The 20,666-nt window shown below is 47.4% G+C and overlaps 1 protein-coding gene across 2 annotated transcripts in view; it reads left to right on the plus strand.

Moving 5' to 3' along the window:
- Positions 1 to 10,267: 10,267 nt before the first annotated feature.
- Itgb5 (integrin subunit beta 5) overlaps positions 10,268 to 20,666 on the plus strand; it is a 120,808-nt gene continuing 110,409 nt past the window's right edge. Inside the window, exon 1 of one of the 2 annotated variants that reach the window (XM_070030016.1) lies at positions 10,268 to 10,687. In XM_070030016.1, coding sequence (XP_069886117.1) covers positions 10,618 to 10,687 — 70 coding nt within the window. In that variant the 5' untranslated portion in view covers positions 10,268 to 10,617. The remainder of the gene's footprint in view (positions 10,688 to 20,666) is intronic. The other variant, XM_070030015.1, reaches the window with a different exon arrangement.

Raw genomic sequence — 20,666 nt, forward strand, 5'->3', positions numbered from 1 at the left:
AATCTTGCTTTCTGCCCTAGCCAGCCTGGATAGTGATCCTCCTATTTATGCTTCCTATGTATAGTGTGTGCCTGGCATGACAGGCACATACTACTATGTAAAGAAATTTTACCCATTGAGATAGAGCCTTATGAGCTGTAGTTTTATTTGCTTGTTTGTTTGTTGGTAGTGTGAACTCAAGAGCCTCACACTTGCAAGAGCATTGTCTTTTCCTGAGTCATACCCACAGTCCTGCTTTTGCTGGTACTTTTTGAGGTAGGGTCTTGCTTCCTACCCAGGTACATACCTGGGTACAATCTACTTATGTTAGGCTTGGATGGCCTAACATCCTATCTAGGATAACAGTTACGTGCTACCCCATCCAGCTTGCTGTTGATAAGGGGGTGTCTTAGGAACTTTTCCTCCCAGGGTGGCTTCAACCTCTGATCCTCCCAATTACAGATTCCTGAATCGATAGGGTACAGACATGAGCCACTGCCTTTGGTTTTAATGCCAGATTAGTAACATAGACAAGAGATATCAGTGGTTATCAAGGACAATGAGACATGTACTTGAAACTGAGAGAGTAACTTTCCTTGGCTCCAGTGGCAGATACAAATAAAGTAGTAACTGAAAGATAGGAGATCACAAAGGAATAAGCTTCTAGTACTGAAAGTGAAAAAATACAAGCAAGGGTCAGTGGCACATGTCTGTTGGGAGGTAGAGGTAGGAGAATTATTGTTTCTGGTTGTCAGGATAAGATAGGCTACATGGTAAGAGTCTGCCTCAAAAAGAAAATTCTTGATTCAGCTTGTTCAAATGTTCTAATCGCTCCATTAATTAACCCAAGGCACCTACAATGGGCCTGCCTCTTGAGGCCCCTCCAGCTCCTCCCTCCCCTTTTCTCTCTCTTCTCTCCCTCTCCAGCTTTCATTCTCTTATCAGCTGCTTACTCTGTCCTGTGACAATGGGAGAAATCTTTTTTTTTTCCTTGCTGGTCTTAGGCCTTGAATTCAGAAACTGGGTGCTGTCCCTTAACTTTTGTGCTCAAGCCTAGCACTCTAGCAGGCTCCACTTCTAGCTTTTTGGTGATTAAGTGGAGACAGAGAGTCTCAGAGACTTTTCTACAGGGGCTTGTTTTGAACCTTGATCCTCAAGCCCCTGGGTAGCCAGCACCCCATCATATCTGCCATTTTTTCAAGGATATTTTTAATCGTTCTGTTAATTCTCAATTTTAAGGGAAAAATCCTGAAAGTGGGAATACAAATAGACAATTAGTTAGTGCCCCCTCTCCCCCCGGCTATTATAATTAGCAAAATAAGCAAGCGATGTCTATTTTTGCTCAGGCATGTTTCTGATGACCGTCTTGCCTGGCAGATGATGCTCCTTCCTGTGACATTGCTAATGTTTCTACTCCATTGGCCTGAATCCAGTACTCAGTTAGGGTGGGAACTCTGGAAATAGCTTACCAGTCTCTGTCCTCCCTTCCTTTGAGACTCAGCATTTTCACTGCTGCTCTGGCAAGTGGCGCTCACTCAGTACATATTTCTGAGGACCAGCTATTCACCTGCACTTCCTTAGGCCCCCCACTATGGGGCGCTGAGAATTCTATCACAGATGACCCTGCTGAAAGGGGTTAGTAGAAAAGCCCAGAGGGATTTATGGCCTATAAAATTTGCAGATGGCAGGATAAGCGGATAAATGCAAACCGGCCTGACAAAGAAATGGGGGTTGGGAGCTACACAAGAATGAGAAAGTAGGCCAAAAGAATGAGGAAATAACGATTGGGCAAACAGAATGGAGATTCATCAATCATAAAGCCATCTTCAAGGACACCAATTCTATTTATCCCTAGGCCAAGTTCTGTAAGGAGGAAGAAGGCCAAGATGGCCAAGATAACATATTTGGAAGTTAGGGTTTAAGTATGTCTTTTCCTGATTTGGACTCACTGAGTAGCTTACACTGTCATGGGTCAACCTCAGCTCTTCCCATGGAGGACGCAAGGCTCAGGGCCTTTGAACGCTTCCTGTCAGCTGCAGTTCTGGAAGGCATCACAAAGGAGGCAACATTGGAGCTGGTGAGGAAAGATGACTAAGAGTTTACTGGTCAAGCTGAGGCTGGTGACTCGTGCCTATAATCCTAATTACTCAGGAGGTTGAGGTCTGAGAATCACAGTTCAAAGTGAGCCTAGGCAGAGTCTTCCATGAGACTCTTATTTCCAGTTAATCACCAAAAAGTCAGAAGTGGAGCTATAGCTCAAGTGGTAAAGCCCTAGCCTTGAGCAAAAGAAAGCTCAGGGACAGCGCCCAAACCCTGAATTCAAGCCCCAGTACTAGCATACACACACTCACATATGCCTGCATGCACACTCACGCACACACATACATGGACACACTCATGCACACATGCACACAAAGGTACTAGTCAGAAATGGTCAGAGATAGTGTCTCCTGTGGAGAAGAAAGAACATGCAGACAAGAGTGAATGTCCAGGGGTGGGTTGGGCGCCAGTGAAGGAGCTAGAGAGTTGCCCCCTCCCCATCGGATTCCTGAGCTACTGCTCTTCCAGTTATAGCAGGTGTGTGCGCGGCCGGCTTTCCCAAACATCTGTAATTAGTAAGGCATTTTCTTAAGCCCTGTCTTCCTGTGTGTGGGTCTCTCAGATGCTCTGGGGAGAGCCATGAGCCTAGCTAGCTCAAGTTCGTGCTTGTGAGCATGCTGCCTCAGGACTCGCTTGGCTCTGCCTTCAGCTGTATTTGGAAAACATCTTTTTCTTTAGGTCTGAGACAGGGATTCAAACTTAGTACCTGAAACTTTTGCCCACTGACTGGCACAACTGAAGTATGCCTTCAACCCCATTTTTTTAAGATATAATTTTGCTATATAGCTCAGGTTAGCCTAGATTTGATGATCCACCTGGGATTACAAATTAGGATTCTAGGTTTGCACTATCACCAGACTTAGAAAACCAGTGACGACTTAGTTTGGGGAGCCAGACATTTCCCCATAACTTCCTAATTTTTTTGTCTACTACTCTAGGTTGGGAGGCACTCAAGGTCAGCACTCAGTGATGACTTAACCATGGTTAAGACTACTCTTGTCTGCATGTTGTGTCTTCTCCACAGAAGACACTACTTCTGACCATATCTGACTGGTACCTTTGTGTGCATGTGTGTGCATATGTGTACATGTATGTGTGTGCATGAGTGTGCATGCAGGCAGATGTGAGTGTGTGTGTTTGTGCTAAAACTGAATACTGGGGCTTGAATTCAGAGTGCTGTCTCTGAGCTTTCTTTTGCTCAAGGTTAGGGCTCTACCACTTGAGCTACAGCTCAACTTTTGACTGTTTGGTGATAGCCCTGAGGAACAAAAGTATGCCTGATTCTGGGACCCGTGACTTTGAAGACTACTAGTAGTAACTGCTCAACTCTAAGAAATCATTGGCATTCTCTTCCCATTTTCAGAAATACAAGGCAGATTTGTAGAACACCTACTATGTGCTAAGTGGTATTAGATTCATTTGCCAAGTTCACCTTACATGTTTTCTGAAACAATTGCAAAGAGAAAAATGCCATCGTACTTTAGAAATCATTACAATATGCCCTCAGATGCAGTCACATTATGTTAAGACTATGTCATGGCCTACTGAAGATCAGAACAATGGATCCTGGAGTCAGGAGATGGTGGAGCCTGTTCATTACCGCTTCTCTGAGCCTGTGTCCATGTGTGAGTGTTCAGTTGTGTGAACTAGAAATGTCTGCATTTCTGGCAGCACCATCTTTTGGGCCTCTCTGAGAATGGTGGTTCACCTCTGTTTGTCTTTTATAAGGCTCTTGGAAACTATACGCATGGAGTTATTACAAGAGACATTGCCTGTCATCCTAGCTACATGAGAGGCTGAGATTGTGAGGATCATGGTTTCCTACAAACTTGGGTAAAACATGAGATGCTATCTTGGATGGAGTGGTATGCACCTGTCATCCTAACTATGAAGGAAGCATAGATAGATGGACCACAGTCTAGGCTGGCCTAGCCTTACATACAAAACTCTATTTGAAAAATAGCAAATAATAAATAAGCCGGGGGTGTGGCTCAAGAGGTAGAGTGCCCGCCTAGCAATCACAGGCCTTGAGGTCAACTCCCTTGGCTTCTAAACTTGGGAGAACCTGATGACTGCTATGCTTCACTGAGTAGCTTCCATAAGATGAATTTTTTATTCCCTATCTTAGTTTTTAGTTGACTCATGACATTATACATGTTTATGGGTTACCAGGAATGTTTGGATACATGCATCCACTATATAGAGATAAACTCTTTTTTTGTTGTTCTCTTTTATTTTTTTTTTTCGGTCATGGGGCTTGAACTCAGGGCCTGGGCACTGTCCCTGAGCTTTTCTGCTCAAGGCTGGTGCTTTACCACTTTGAGCCACAGCGACACTTACAGTATTCTGGTGGTTAATTGGAGATGAGTCTCATGGAAGCTGGGTCCCAGTGGCTCACGCCTGTAATCCTAGCTACTCAAGAGGTTGAGATCTGAGGATCAGGGTTCAAAGCTAGCCTGGGCAGGAAAGTCCATGAGACTCTTATCGCCAAATAACCACCAGAAAACTGGAAGTGGCACTATGGCTTAAGTGATAGAGTGCTTGAGCTGAAGAGCTCAGGGACAGAGTCCAGGCCCAGAGTTCAAGCCCCACCACCACCACCAAAAAAAAAAAAAAAAGGCTCATGGACTTTCCTGCTCTGGCTGGCTTTGAACCATGATCCTCAGCTCTCAGCCTCCTGAGTAGTTAGGATTATAGGCATGAGCCACCAGTGCCCAGCAGATAAACTCTTTTTTACTTATTTTTGGAAGTACTGAGGCTTAAACTCAGGATCTTATGCTTTCTAGATGATTCCTCTACTATTTGAGCCATGGCCTCCATTGTGCAGAAATAATCTCTTAATGCTGTCATGAAGGCCTGTGGTAACCATTTGGACATTTTTTTTTCTTTAGGGGAGTGGATTGGAGTTTGAACTCAAGGCCTTAGCTTTTTCAATCAAGGCTTGTTCTCTACCACTTCAGGGATACCTTCACTTCTGGCTTTTTGGTGGTTAATTGGACTTTTCTGCCTAGTTTCAAACTGTAGGCCTCAGAACTCAGCCCCCTGAGTAGACAGGATTACAGGTGTGAGCCACTGGTGCCTAACTCGTGACATCATGGGCAATCATCTAAAGGCAAGTACGGCTTTTAGGAGGCTCAATTTGGTGTTGAACCTCAGAAGCACCTCTGGTGTGTAGTTATTCTGAAATATAGACGGGGACAGTGATGGATCTCCACCAACTCTGGGAGAAAAATATCCGACTCTTGGATTCCATGGACTGAAGCTTTGCTGTGATTGGTGATGGCCACCTTGGGGAGAGATGACAGGTCTGAGGGGTGCAGGCAAAGAGGAGAATAAAGTCAGTGGTCCTGAGGCAGCCCAGGCCACGGTGGCTCAGCCTCCTGGAGCATTCTTGGCTATTGCTTTCTTTCCTATGGTCTTCATGTATTGTTGTCTCTGAGTTCAGGACCTCTGTCCTAGCCCTCTACTCCTGTGGCACTTCCTCCCAGGACATATCTGCGTGGACTGTTCCTGTGCTGTGTCCCTTTCCCATTTCCTGCCCACACCTTTATCCAGAGTACTTATCAAGTCTCTAACCATCTCTCTCTGTCACTGTCTCTCTGCCTGTCTCTCTTCCCCCTCCCCCTCCCCACTTGTTTTCATTCATTGTACTTTTTTTTTTTTTTTTTTACTGAAATGACTGGAAAACAATCTCTACCCTTTAGCCACTATGAAGTAACTTCTAGAAAAAGAGAAAGATAAGTTGCTATTGCTTTACTGGACTAGAAAGGGAGAGTTCAGCAAAGACTTCAGCAGGAACTTTCTTTGGGTCTAAGGGCTACTGACAGTTTTAAAGGACTGTTTCTAAAAAAGAAAACACGCATGATAAATATCACAAGACTACTATAATTCTATTAATAGATACTATTTTAAAATATTTTGGTTCATGAGAGCTGGAAATATACATCCCCTCTGGAATATGTCATTTAAAAGTATCTTCAAACCTTTGAAAAATTGCCCTCAGAAGGATATAATAAGCAATGAATATTTCTAGAATTGATCATTATATGAATGGAGAGATCAGGTACGAAGCCAGGCACCAGTGGCCACACCTGCAATCCTAGCTACTGAGACTAAGAAGATCAAGGTTCAAAAACGTTGGGCAGAAAAGTTAGACTCCATTTCAGTGGAAGAAGCTGGGCATGGTGTAACACATGTCATCCTAGCGATGGGGTTGGACATGAAAAATAGGAGGACCGTAGTTCAGGCACAGGCCTATGTAGGAAATGAGACCCTATCTCAAAAATAATCACAATAAAATAGGGTTAGAGGTGTGGCTTTAGGGTAGAGGGTCTACTCAGCAAGTAGAAGGCCCTGAGTTCGAACCCCACTACTGATCTAAAAAAAAAAAAAAGTTACAACAAACAGAAACATTTTTCCTGTTGTTGACATTTGCTGTCAAGACGTGTTCTATGTTGTTTCTTAAAGTGAAATTCCAAATTCCACATATCTCATTCAATGACACAACAATTGTTCATGCTTAATGATTACTGAGGATCTACTGAGGCAGTTGGTATACACAAGGAGAGAAAAACTTATGACAGAACATTTCCCTGTGAAAAAGAATACAATCATTATTTTCACATAAAAAAATCTCAACATGAAAGAAAATTATACCTATACTTCATAAGTCTTAGAATCTCTACAGAGGGATTTTGTCATACTCTTTTTACCGAGGTCATTTATTTCTTGCACTATGAGCAAACCCACTATGACTATTGAAAATGGAGTAAACTAAACGTGCCACCCAAGCTAGGGTGATGCTGGGCTATCCTTGTTTCTCTCCCCCTTGAATTTCCCCTGCACATTGAACAGCAGCTATAGATCACAGTTGTTTTTGTTTTTTGGGGGGTGATGGTGGTGGGGGACAGTCCTGGGGCTTACCTCAGGGTCTAAGCACTGACTTTTAACTTTTTTTTCTTTTTTTTTTTTTTACTGTGAAAATACTGTACAGAGGGGTTACAATTACATTGGCAAGATAATGAGTACATTTCTTATCAAGCATTGTAGCCTCCTCCTCTGTTTACCCTTCCGATCCCTTCCCATCCTCCCTCCCCTCCACCCAATCCTCCCCGCCCCCAAGTTGTAAAGTTCGTTTTTCGACATGACAACTTGTACTTCTCATTGTTGCAACAGGTCCACCTGTATCCTTATTTAAACGACTTGTTTTTCCCCTTCCCCTCCACAAATTATTCCGACATCAAATACAGTGAAAGCAGGGGTTATACTTGGGGGAGGGACATACAAAGCAACAAAGAAATAATCTTATAATTGTGTTAGAGACAAATGCATGAAAGAAAAAAAACATTTAAAATACATATCTTAGGGTTCATTTTCCTAACATCACCTTATCTGACTTTTTCTGCTTGATTCATACATATACTAGATATTGCAAATAAGGGAAATCATGGGACCTATGTTTCTTTGGGCTTGGCTTACTTCACTTAATATAATTTTTTCCATGTCTTTCCATTTCCTAACAAATGGGGTAATGTCATTCTTTCTGATGGAGTCATAGAATTCCATTGTGTATATATACCACATTTTCTTGATCCATTCATCTACTGAGGGGCATCTGGGTTGGTTCCAGATCTTAGCTATGGTAAATAATGCTGCAATAAACATAGTTGTGCTGGTAGCTGACTTTTAACTTTTTTGATCGAGTCTGGTGCTCTACCACTTAAGCCACAGCTCCACTTCTGGCCTTTTGGTGGTGGTTAATTGCAGCCAAGAGTCTCCTGGATTTTCCTCCAGAAATGGCTTTGAACTGTGATCCTCATATCTCAGCCTCTGGAGTAGGATTACAAGCATGAGCCACTGGTGTGGGCTATGAATCAGAATGTTTTTGCCCTGGATTATAGGCAGAATTGCCCAATATGAGAATTCACTATGGGAATGAGCACGTAAACATGAATTATGAAATAGGATTTTAAGTGTTTTTGTTATTGTTTGTGCAGTACTGGGGATCAAATGCAAGGCTCTGCACATACTAAGCAAGTGCTCTTCCACTAAGTGGTAGCCCCTGCCCTAAGTGGTCTTTTTATAATACGAAGTTTACCATTGTAAGTGTACCATTGGCAGCACCAAGTATTGTCACCTTGTTGCACAACCATTTCCAGAACTTCTCCATTATTCCCCAACTGAAACGCTTCACCTATTAACTAATAGCTCCTCATTGTCTTCTCTCTCCTGCCTCTGGTAACTTCTGTTCTACTTTCTGTGTCTGTCAGTTTGACTACTCAAGAGTTTTCACTTAAGTAGAATTATACCATATATGTCCCTTTGGGTCTGACTCATTTCACCTAGCAAGTCTTCAAGGTTCATCTGTATCATAGCAGGTACCAGCATTTCATTCCTGTTTAAGGCTGAATAATAATCCATTGTACATAGGTTACATTTTCTTTATTTATCTCATTTATTTTTAGACACTCCAGTGAAGGATTTGTGGACAGGAACAAAGGCACAAGCCAGAAAGTCAAAAGCTCAGAATTAGAAAAGCCAGCTTTCTGATCATGGAGCAAGGATCAGTTAGAAATCAGGGTGAATGACAGGTCTGGGCAGGTAGAAAACACCAGGGGAGAAAGGAGTGGGGCTGGAGAGAGGAAGAATAGGGGCAAGTTGGATCATGGCACTTCCACAGGTGCAGTTCAGGGAACTGGTGGTCTGTGCTGGGTGTGGGATAAAGCTGGATCCTCACAGGTCAGGGTAGAGAAATGCCCAGATTGTACCCTCAGTGGCCTACACTGGCTTGGTATACTCAAGTTACGGTGGTACTTATGAATGTGTTATTTGCCCAGATCCAGGACTCTACTTTTCTCCCATCTTTCAAAGTTGCCTCTTGGCACAGGGTCTCTCCCTGTTCAAACCCATTCACTAGCTCTCATTATTTATAATCACTGCTCTGTGGGGCTGGTAATCCCAATGTGTGAGGAGAAGGTGACTTTTACAGCAGAACAAACAGGAGAATGGTGTAGAGTACAATATTTTGCATGTGATAGGGACAAAGCCTGGCTTTGGTGAAGCGTGATCTTTGTGATAGCTTTGTTTTTCTCTCAGATACACTCCACTACACGCTTAAATTTGCATCCTCCACCTTGGTAGCATTTGAGAGGTGGGCCCAAAGAGGCCCTGATTCCTTAGGATGGTTTCCAGTTGGATGTACTGAGGGGCTGCCCCTACAGCCTTTTCCAGATTGCATCAGACCTGTACAGAAAGGCGAGACAGACAGACAGACTTGCTCTTTCTTCCCCCATGGCTTCTGTTTGAAGCCAAGCCATTCGGGCATTCCTGCTCTCACTTTTGCTAACAGGTTAGATGATCTGTGCCTCAAGTTTCCTCATCTGTCAGGATAATTTAGTACGTTTACACGGGTATTGGTAGCGTTTGGCTTAGTGCCTGGATAACAGTGAGTTAGATGATCATATTATTGCTTCTTTCTATCTGAATAAGGATTCTTCTTCGCTTCTACACCAGTCCTCTTTCCACCGCTTCGTCACGGCCCCGCCAAATCCAGCTTCTCACCGGCCATCTGAGAGATGTTCCCCAGCTCGTCCTTTATAGGCGGTTCAGATCCAGCTCAGGGGTGCAGGATACCCTCTACGGAGCAGAAAACTCCAGAAGACGAAGCCTTAGTGGGATAGATGGGCGAGTGTGCAGTCTTCGAAAGGGGCAAAAGGTTCCTAAGTGAAAAAGCGAGGTCTTCCCGGAGCCGCCCCGCCCCACACGTGTGGACCCTTCTCGGAGCCGGGCGTCCCGCGGGGCCTGAGCGCGCTGGTGCCTCTGGCTCCGATCCGGGGGGAGGCCGGGGGCTGTGGGTGTAGCTCAGGGGAGAAAAGGCGCCGGGGGCGCCCGGCAGGATCCCGAGTGACCTGCTCTCCTTCTGGAAGCCTTACCACTGTGGCCCCAGAACCCCGCGCTGGTCCAGTGGAGAGGGCCCCGCGCAGAGAGGCAGAGCGAGGGCTACCTAATTATCTGGAATCCTCCCATTCCGTAAGTGGCCCAGAAAGGACTTCCACCTGGACGCCCCGGGGCCTCGCCGTCCCAGGCTGGTCCCTGCACGGGGCGGAGCTGGCCGGGACCGGAGCTCGCCCCGCCCCGTCCCGCCCCGCCCCGCAAGCTGTAAACTGACCGTGTGCGGCGGGGCGGGGGCCTGGAGGGGGAGAAGGGGAGGAGAAAGGAGCGGAGGAAAGTGGAGCCCGGCGGTCGGAGGGAGAGGAGAGAGAGAGGAAGGGGCGGAGGCCGTCGGTGCTGGGTCCCCGTACGCGTCCGGGAACCCCCCGCCGCAGCCTCCTGTGCGCCACCAGCCCCCTTACCTGCCCGTTGCCGCCCGCCGGCCGGCGGAGCGGCGACCCCACCGGGCATCCCGGGATGGTGGCGGCGGCGGGGCGCAGGCCAGCGCGGGCGGCGTGAGCCCGAGCCGCGCGCGCGCGCGCCGGGCAGGGGGCTGCAGCCTCCCCCCACCTTCCCCGGTCCTCGGCCCCCCCTGCCGCGCGCCCCACCATGCCGCGGGGGCCCGCACCCTTCTACGCCTGCCTCCTGGGGCTCTGCGCGCTCGTGCCGCGCCTCGCAGGTAAGCCGAGCCCCGCGCCCAGCCCCAAGTAACTTTGCTGCGCACACGCCGAGGGGCGCAGGGCGGAGGGCGGCTCCGGGCGCTCCAGGTGGGCCAGCCCCGCTCCGCCAGCGCCGCCCGGACCGGGCTGCCCGCCGCCGCCGCGCGGCCGCGTCCCTTCCTGTGTAAACAGCCCGGCCCGTCCGCTGACCCCGGCGGGGCGGCGGGGCGGCGAGGCGGGGCGGGCCGCCCGCACGCCCGCCCGCCTGCCCTCCCTCGTCCCTGCACAGCGGCCGGGGCTCGCTCTCCCTTCTCGGGCACAAAGCGGCCCTTGTGGTCCGCGGAGGCGCACGGGGAGGCGCAGGGTGATGCCAGGGGTGCCCCGCTCCGGGAAGAGGCGGAGGGCAGCGCGTGGCGTGGGACCCCAAGTGTGGCGCCCCTGTGCTCCCCCCCTCCCCCGGACCGCTGCACCCAGAAGAGCGGGTGCACGGGGCCCCACGGCGAACCAAGTCTTGCCCCACGCCTGGGCTCACTGCCGTCCTTTAAAGATGCACCCAGCCCCTCCGATCCCTCCCTCTGTCCCCGAAACTCCGAGGGGCGATTCGCGTCCGGAGCCACGGGCCCCACTTGGGGCTTCCGGATCGGATTGCTCTGCCTGCCTCTGTCCCCAGATGCCCGGGCATTGAGAGCCGCACGGCACTAACGGGGGCCGGTCGGGGCGCTCGGGGCTGGGGCTGCCCGGGGCTGGCGGCGGTTACCGGCTGGAGGGCTCCCGGAAGCCCCCGCAGGGCGCACGCAGCGTGCGGATGCGCAGACGCCGCCGCCTCCGAGCACCCCCAAAGCTGGAATCGCCAAACTTTCCCCTTTCCCTAGGAAGTATTTGTAAGTTGGGAAGGAATTGCTCGGTTGACTTTCTTGTTCCCTCGGGAGCTCAGGGGTTTTCTGGCTGCCGGCGGGGGGCTCCCCCTCCCGGGCTCCCCAGGTTGTCGCGTTTGCCTGGAGGCCGTGGAGGTTTCCACCCGCGCGCAGGACGGGGGTCTGAGCCCTCATTTAAACATTACTGTAGCGAGGTTTCTTTTTATGGGAAGGTAATCACTCCAGAGCTCGAAGAATCTCAGTGGGTTCAAAACATCCATCTGGCACCTAGTGTCCCATCAGTGATGTGTTAATGGGGGGTGGGCAAAGAGGAGGAAGATTTGCGCGCGCGCGCGCACACACACACACACACACACACACACACACACACACTACTATATCTGTGTCCTTTGAGGAGTCTCCTTCAGTTTGAAGTCATGCATGCCACTTTTTTATTTTTTCTTCCTGGTTTTGGGGCTTGAACTCAGGGCCTCCTGCGCTCTGTCCCTAAGCCTCTCTCTGCTCAAAGCTAGTGCTCTACTGCTTAAGCCACAGCACCACTTCCAGCTTTTTCTGAATAGTTCTTGGACTTTTCTTGCTCCTGCTGTCTTCAAACTGGGATCCTGAGCTAGGATTACAGGTGTGAGCCACTGGCAACTGGCTCACTTCCTGCTGCTGCTGCTGCTACTGCTGCTGCTGCTGCTCCTGTTCCTGTTCCTCCTCCTCCTCCTCATTATTATTATTATTATTATCGTGGTGGAACATTTTTGTTTTTATTAGTTGCTTTTTTAGTGATGGTAGTTTTAAAATATTTTGGCTGAATTAAAAAATCCAGCAACCTTACATTAATTTCTCCTTCCCCTCCTTTTTTTTTTCCATTTTCTTTTGTTTTCTGTGCAATTAGAGTTTGAGAACTCTAGTTCCCTCCCACTTTGTCATTTCTGTGATTCTAATAAAAAATAAAGCTCAAAGTATTTCCAGTTGGAAAAAAAAGTTTGAAAGGCATCATTTTCCATTGTGTATTTCAGATTTCCCTTTTCCAAAGTTTTATGTGGGAACTCACAAGGCTGGTGGGCATCTGGCAGATAGGCTCAAGAGGGCCTAGTGACTGCCCCTTTATTCCACCTGGGCTGGGGGAGGTAAATTTGATGTTTCACTCAGTGCTCTGTGTCCTATGTGGCTCACTGTAGGTAAAAAACAGCAGCGAGCTGAGGTGGCTTATTTCCAGTGTCTTCAGGGTTCGCTTTTTTTCCATTGCCCATCTCAACCACAGGCTTGCCTTCTGCCATTTCCTGTTGGAGTTCTGCCAGCCCCCTGGGAGCTGTAGACCCAGGGCCTTCAGATTTCGCCACCTCCCTCTTCAGGCCCTGGAGCTTTGCATTGTTAAAGCCACTACCGCATCTGTGTGATCTTAGTGACCCAATGTTGCTGAGCCAACTTGACAATTTTGAATTTTTTGTTCCCCCCTCCATTTCCCCCTCCCCCTCTTGTGTTGCAGGTTCTTTTCCCAGAGTTCCTTTCTGCATTGATTTAAAAGAAAAACCTTAGTTACCTAGAGAGAAAAAGGTTCTGTGCAGGGTCTAGCCTGTGTGGCTGTTCCCAAACTGGTGGAGGAAACCAGCAGTCAGGGACTTTAAGTTTAGTGGGGTCTTGGTGGAGTCTTGCTAACTTTCCCTACCCCCTCCCAGCCTTGAACCATGATCCTCTCAATTTGCCTTTTAGGTAGCTGGGATTGCTGGTTTGAACTACCATCCAGGCTCAGAGGCTCATTTTAACAAGTCCTTGCCAGGCTGCTCCCCACTCTATCACCAGGGTTCTCTCCTCTTTCTATTCTTTGGCCAAGAGTGACAGACTGGACCCTTACACACGCTCTTCCCACAAAGCCTGGGAAGGGTCTCCCTGGGGCAGGTCTTTCCATGCCCCCTTCCTCCCTCACACAGAGAGAGGAGTGTACTCTCCGTCCTGCTGCATGACTGGATGACTAGAGCCGTGTTTGCTATCTTAGTTCATTTTTTTTTCAAAGCAATCAAATGTTCTTTTAGTAATGTGCTACAAATTAGAATGCTCTGAATACTAAGAGCCCTTTGTTTTAAGTAGAAAACTCCTGTTGGCAGCCCCCCTCCTCTCCTCTCCCCCTCTAGCCCCACCCACCATGGGGGTGTGTGATGATGTCTTGTGGGTCTTAGGCTGGGTTTGCAGCGCTCTTCAGGTAACCAGGCCCTGGCTTGGCAGTGCGGCCACACCGAGATGCCAGGGGTGGGCCTAGTTTATACACTGCTGTTTACCCTATGGATTTACATCTTAATTCCATCATCCCTGAGCTAGGGGGGTGGGCTTTTTATAAAGGAGACTGAGGCAGAAGAGGGCAGGGTCTAATTAGCTCTAATTAATATTCCTCTCCTGTTTGTTCTCCATGCTTATTTAGCTACTGAGGCAACAGAGAATTAAAATATCTAAGTGGCTTGGCAAAAGGCCCTCTGTGCCCGCCTGCCCTGGTAACAACCTTTCCTTCAGCCTGCTTGTGGAAGTATGAGAAGCTTGGAACAATATCAGCAATGTGGGGTAATTGTACAGTCCTTCGGTAATAGCTGTATAGGGGTGGGGTGATGGGCTGGGGTCTCCTTTCACAAGTATCTTTGGCATGATTTGTTTAAGGAAATGTAAAGGATTGCAGCATTTATGAGGCCTCTGGGTTGCTGAGATTCTCTCTCTCTCTCTCTCTCTCTCTCTCTCTCTCTCTCCCCCCCCTCCTCCTCTCTCCCCCTCTCCCTCCCTCCTTCCCTCCTCCCCCCATCTCCCTCTCCCCCTCCTCCTCCCTCCCTCCCTCCCTCCCTCCCTCTCTCTGTCTCTCTGTCTCTGTCTCTGTCTCTGTCTGTCTGTCTGTCTGTCTGTCTGTCTCTCTCTCTCTCTCTCTCTCTCTCTCGTGACAGTACTAGGACTGGAACTCAGGGCCTTTCACTCTTGCTTGGCTTTTTTACTTGAGGCTGGCACTCTTAACACTTGAATTACACCTCCACTTCTGGCCTTTTGGTGGATAAGTGGAGATAAGCATCTCAGATTTATCTGCCTGGGCTAGCTTTGAAGTAGGATCCTCAGATCTCAGCCTCCAGAGTGATTAGGGTTATAAGCATGAGCCACTTGCATCCAGAGAAGTTTCTGGATTCCATCCCATGCAGGATTTGATTCTAGGGCCACAGGGGAAGATCTGCTCTGGGGCAGGTTGGCTCATTTCTGAGGCCTGAATGCTTGCTTGAGGGGGTTGCAGTATGGTACCCTTTCCTCCCCGGATTTGCTCCCTAACCCTGCTACACTTGTTCCTAGGTGGTCCTTTTTTCTTATAGACCTGGGGCATACTTTTGCAAAGAGTGAGACTTTAGTAGGGTGCCTTTATTCTCTCCTGTGATCACCGTCTTACTTTTGTGTGGCATATTTGTTATAGTTGATGAGCTGTTTTGATAAACTGTCATTAACCAAAGTCTACTCTTTATTCAGATCTGTTGTTTTACCTTTTCCTGTTGTAGGGTCTCATGCAGGATACCCTATTCCTGAGAGTTGTCATGTTCCCCTGGGTTCCTCTTGGTTGTGCCAGTTTCTCTGTCTCTTCTTGTTTTTGATGACCTTGACACTTTTGTGGAACACTCGTCACTTTGTACACCCTGTCCCAATTGGGGATTCTGCTGATGTCTTGTTTTCTTGATTAGCTGGGGTTAGTGGTTTTTAGAAGCAGACCAATGACTTCTCTTAAAATGAATTTTCGATGCTGGGTGCCAGTGGCTCATTCCTGCAATCCTAGCAACTCAGTAGGCAGGGATCCCAGTTCAGAGCCAGCCCTGGCAGGAAAGTCTATGAAACTCTTATCTCCAACTAATCACAAAAAGCCAGAGATGGAGTTGTGGCTCAGAGTGGTAGTGTGCTAGCCTTGAGACAGCTAGACAGCTCCCAGACCCTGAATTCAAGCCCCAGGACTAGGAAAAAAATATTTTTTAGTAAGTAATATATTTACACAATTTTCTTATACATAAGCAGTATACCCTTATGCCTCCCCTTGTACTTGTTGCTTATTAGCCCAGGATAATAACCCCTGATGGCCTGTTTCATTCACAATTGATTCTTGTTAAGTTCCAGTATATCCGTGTTTCTATGCATATATTAGGAATACCTCTCCCATAATTCTATTAAAAAATAGCACTAAATATGCTTCTTCCCTCTCTCTTCTCCCTTCCCCTCCCTCCTTCCCTCCCTCTCCCTCTCCCTTTTTCCTTTTTCTTCTCTTCTTTTTTTTTTTTTTTTTTTTTGCCAGTTGTGGGGGCTGAACTCTGGGCCTGGGCACTGTCCTTTAGCTCTTCAGCTCAAGGCTAGTGCCCTACCACTTGAGCCACAGCACTACTTCTGGCTTTTTTCTGCTTATGTAGTGCTGAGGACTCGAACCCAGGGCCTCATGCATGCAAGGCAAACACTCTACCACTGAGCCAACTTCCCAGCCCTCCCTTTTCTTCTCTTCTACTTTCCCCTTTCTCTCTCTTCTCTTCCTTTTTTTTTTTTTTTTTTTTTTTTGCCAATCCTGAGGCTTGAACTCAGGGCCTGGGCACTGTCCTGAGCTTCATTTTGCTCAAGGCCAGCACTCTACCGCTGAAGCCATGGGGCTACTTTCAGCTTTTTCTGTGTATAGTACTGGGGAATCGAACCCAGGGCTTCATGCTTGCTAGGCAAGCACTTTACCACTGAGCCACATTCCCAGCCCATCTCTGAGCATTTTTGACCAAGGCTAGTACTCTACTACTTGAGCCATACTTCCACTTATGGCTTTTTGGTGGTTAATTGAAAATAAGTGTCACGGACTTTCTGGTCCAGTCTGGCTTCTAACTGTGACCCTCAGATCTCAAACTCTTGAATAGCTAGAATTATAGGCATGAGCTGCCAGTGCCCAGCTTTCTTTTTTGTTTTTAATTTAGTAACGGATGGTTGTAACCTTCCTATCAGTATACAAAGAGCAAGCCAGGCATGGAAGCACTATCTATAATCACAGCACTTGGGAGGCTGAAGTATGAGGACCTTGAGTTTGAGGCCATCCAGAGATACAGAGGGAGACCTTGTCACAAGAAACATACAACAAAAACAGCTGCTCATGTATTGATTTTTTATAGTTCTAGTATTCCATTGCACAAATTGCTGTTTTAAAGGTAGAAGTCTTACCTAGAAAGCTGGAATTGTTGAGTGTTCAGCAGGATCTGATATTCAGAAAGGCAATCTGAGGTGGAAAGTGAGGTAGAAGCTTCTTGGGGCAAACTTTCATTTCATGGTGGCTTCTTTAGACATGTGTTTGTGTAGGTGTTAGATTCCAAATAGGACATGTTTTGTCTACTTGGGGCAGGTGTGTGGGGAGGGCCTAGTTCAGCAATGGGAAGAAACCCTCTAGGGTCTGTTATCTTCCAGCCAGCATGCTACCCTTTCTGTACCCAGATCTGTTGTACCACTGAATGTTTTGGATCGGGCAATTCCAACTGCTGGATATCTGTTTTAGGGGCAGTTCTAGGACCTGGTAGTGGAGATGCTGAAAGGCCAGCCAGGAGGAGAAAACCAGCCCAAGAGGGCCTGGCTTGGGGACAGGAAGGAACGGGTGGGATTGGGAGAAACAGCCAGTCATGGTGGCTGTCTGGTTATGATTGATGAGGGAGCCCAGTGAGCCAGTAAGTTTGGGAGGTGGCATATTTTTAGATTATAGTTTGCAGTCAACTGTGGGTTTTAGGGATACAGTACCTCAGGGCTGCAGCCATTGAAGTTGTACTGGGACAAGTCACACTGCAAACAGCAACCATGATAAGATGTGGCCATTGGCTGGGCCAGTAGTGCCTGTCTCCATGACCTGGACACAGCACCCAACATTTGTGACCCCAGCTGCTTGGCTTTTTATTCATTGCTTCCTTGCTTTTCACAGTGCTTACTGAAATAATAATAAGTGGAGAGAGAAGAGATACCTGGGGCACAACTGGCACTATGACTCACACATCCACACAGCCTGTGGTTTGGGGTCCTGGGGCTCCTGCCTACTACCTGGAATGTTGTCCTGTGAGCCCAGGAGCGGGACTTGAGGTGTCCTCTGTGGATCTCTTCGCCTCTCCTAGTCTGGGACCAGGACCTACTTAGTGCCAGTTCTCTTGAATTTTCCCACCTACAACTTAATTTTCGGGCAGTGCTTTTAAGTGCAGTAAAGCTTCTTTATTGTTGGCCAGGCACTGGTGCTTCGGGCCTATAATCCTAGCTACTCAGGAGGCTGAGATCTGAGGATCACAGGGAAGTCTATAAGACTCTTATCTCTAGTTAACCACCAAAAGGCTGAAAATGGAGCTGTGGCTTAAGTATAGAGCACAAATTGTGAGTGAAAAAGCTAAGGGAGAGTACTCACGCCCTGAGTTCAAGCCTTAGTACAGGCACAAACAACAACAACAACATCAAAACTACTTTATTATTGTCTGTGAGTAAGGAGTAGTAATAGAAATACTTAGTAATGCAGCATCAGGGAAGGTTTCTATGTTTTTTTCCGTTTGTTTTGCACCAAGCATCTGTCCTCTTCATTGAGCCCTTGCAGTATTGCAAGTGAGGACATTTAATTTGGTAGACTAGACCAGCAGCCAGACCTTACCTCCTGAGCCCAGGATCCCAGGCCCAAGTTTCCAGAGCTCAGCCATGAGACTCTGGGGATTAGGAAGTGTCAGTGAATTTATGTGGCTTTAAGCAAAGTCCTAAATGAAGCCTCTGAGCGAATTCCTTTCTGACCACATGCTGGAGTTCAGCTCATCTAAGCCCCATGTTTGGGATGGTGAGGGGACCCCTCCCCCACAGTGGGCAGCTTGTTTGCCACGAGCACTGGGACTCTGGGCCTGCTTCCTGTTGACTTCTTTCAAGTCACTCGGCTTTCCTCGTGCTTTTCTTTTCCCATAAAATGGGACAACTTAACTAAGTCATGTTAAACACTTTTAGGGCCAAGGCTCTGGCATTTTATTATATTACAGAAGTGGTTTTATGTGTGTGTATGTGTGTGTGTATGTGTGTCTAATGTGTATATAATGTATGTGTAGCATAGGACACATGTAACACACACACACACACACACACACATATATATATAAAACATACACATATGCATAAAATGCTACAAGGACTTGAGTTTATTCTTGGTGTTTATGCTGACAAGATCTCTCAGGCAGGTCTGAAACTTGCTCTCCTCCTCCTTCTGCCTGTCCCCTCCCCCCCAAGTGCTGGGATTGTAGACATGTACCACTGTGCCTGGCCACAAACGTTTTTGATGTTCTGTGCCTATTTGGGAATCTCTTGAGTGGATCTGTTTTGAGATTAGAAAGGAGGTTGTCTGGAAGGGTAGACAGTTGCAGGCCTAGCTTGCCAAGGCTTGGGATCTAGGATCTTGGACTGCCTAGAGGGCAGAGGAAGAAGCTTCTCCTCCTGAGGGGTCATGCACTGGGGTCCCCAGTGCAGTCTGATAGTGAGGGGGCCATGGGGGCTCTGGAATGTCCTCACTTGGCCCAGTTCAGGGAAGACAACCATTGTGAGGAGGAGAGGGCCCAGGGCTGGGGTTGGGCTCCTGGCTGGGATTGCAGTTTGAAGCCTGTCCAGGCAGGAAAGTCTGTGAGACTCTTATCTCCAGTTAATTGCAGAAAAAAATTGGAAGTGGCTCTGTGGCTCAAGTGGTAGTGCCACTAGTCTTGAGCAAAAAGGAACTCAGGCACAGCACCCAAGGCCAGAGATTGAGCCCCAGGACTGACCCTCCCCCCCAAAAAAACGCCCAAAAGCACACACACAAACTACTATAGATTTATAGAATGAAATGCAATGTTTTGATGTATGTGTACATGCTAGAAGTGTTACCACAAGCTAACTAGCAGTTTTCTGGTGTTCAGTACATTATTATTTCATGTAGTCACCAGCTTCTAGGCTTACTCATCCTGTCTAAAATTTTGCACTAACATCTCCCATTCCCTGTTCTCATCAGCCTTGGGCAGCTACTCTGCTTCTATAAGTTTGGCTCTTGTAGAGGGCACAGATTAAAGAGAGATTATACAATATTTGGCTTTCTATGCTTAGCTTTTTTTTCATTTTAATATCTTCCGAATTCATCCACACTGTCACCAGTGACAGGATTTCCTTCATTTTTTAATAGTAATATTCCATTCACGTGTATAACCTATTTCCTTTGCCGTTATTCATCAGTCATTATTTCTTGGCTGTTGTGACTAGTGCTGCAGTGATGTCTCATCCACATATTGGTTTCACTCCCTTGACTTAGTCATCAAGAGTGGGATTGCTGGAGCAAATGGAAGCTCTATTTTTTGAGGTACTTCCATGCTGTTTTCCATACTGGCTACACTAATTTACACTCTCATCAACAATGTGTAAATGTACAAGGACTCCCCTTTCCCCACATCCTCACAATTGTCAGTGTATATATGTGTGTTTATATGCATAGATATATGTATGTGTAAGCCAGGCACTGGTGGCTCATGCCTGTAATCCTAGCTACTCAGTAGGTTGAGATCTGAGGATCACGGTTCAAAGCCAGCCTGGCAGCAAAGTCTGTGAGACTCTTAACTCCAATAACCGCTAGAAAACCGGAAGTGGCACTGTGGCTCAAGCGGTAGAGCACTTGCCTTGAGCTGAAGAGCACAGGGACAGCGCCCAAGCCCAGAGTTCAAGTCCCACGACTGACCAAAAAAAAAAAAAAAAAAAAGATATGTGTATGTGTGTATATATGTAGTGCTAGGGATCAAACTTGGGGACTTTCTATTGCTAGGCAAGCACTGTACCACTAAGGTAAGCCCTCCCTCCCTCCACGTTTATTTATTTATTTATTTTGAGACAAGGCCTTGCCAACTTTGCACTAGCTTTGAACTCATAATCTTTTTGCCTCCATCTCTAGAATAGCTGGAGGAGCCATCAAGAATGGCTTTTTGTAACTATCTTTTTTTTTTTTTTTTTGTCGGTTCTAGGGCTTGAACTCTGGGCTTGGGTGCTGTCCCTGTGCTCTTCAGCTCAAGGCAAGTGCTCTACTGCTTGAGCCACATGCCACTTCCGGTTTTCTTAATGGTTTATTGGAGATAAGAGTCTCATGGAGTTTCCTGCCCCAGCTGGCTTT

Source organism: Dipodomys merriami, unplaced genomic scaffold (assembly GCF_024711535.1).
Source record: "Dipodomys merriami isolate MVZ:Mamm:240054 unplaced genomic scaffold, mDipMer1.0.p SCAF_2, whole genome shotgun sequence".
NCBI lineage: Eukaryota > Metazoa > Chordata > Mammalia > Rodentia > Heteromyidae > Dipodomys > Dipodomys merriami.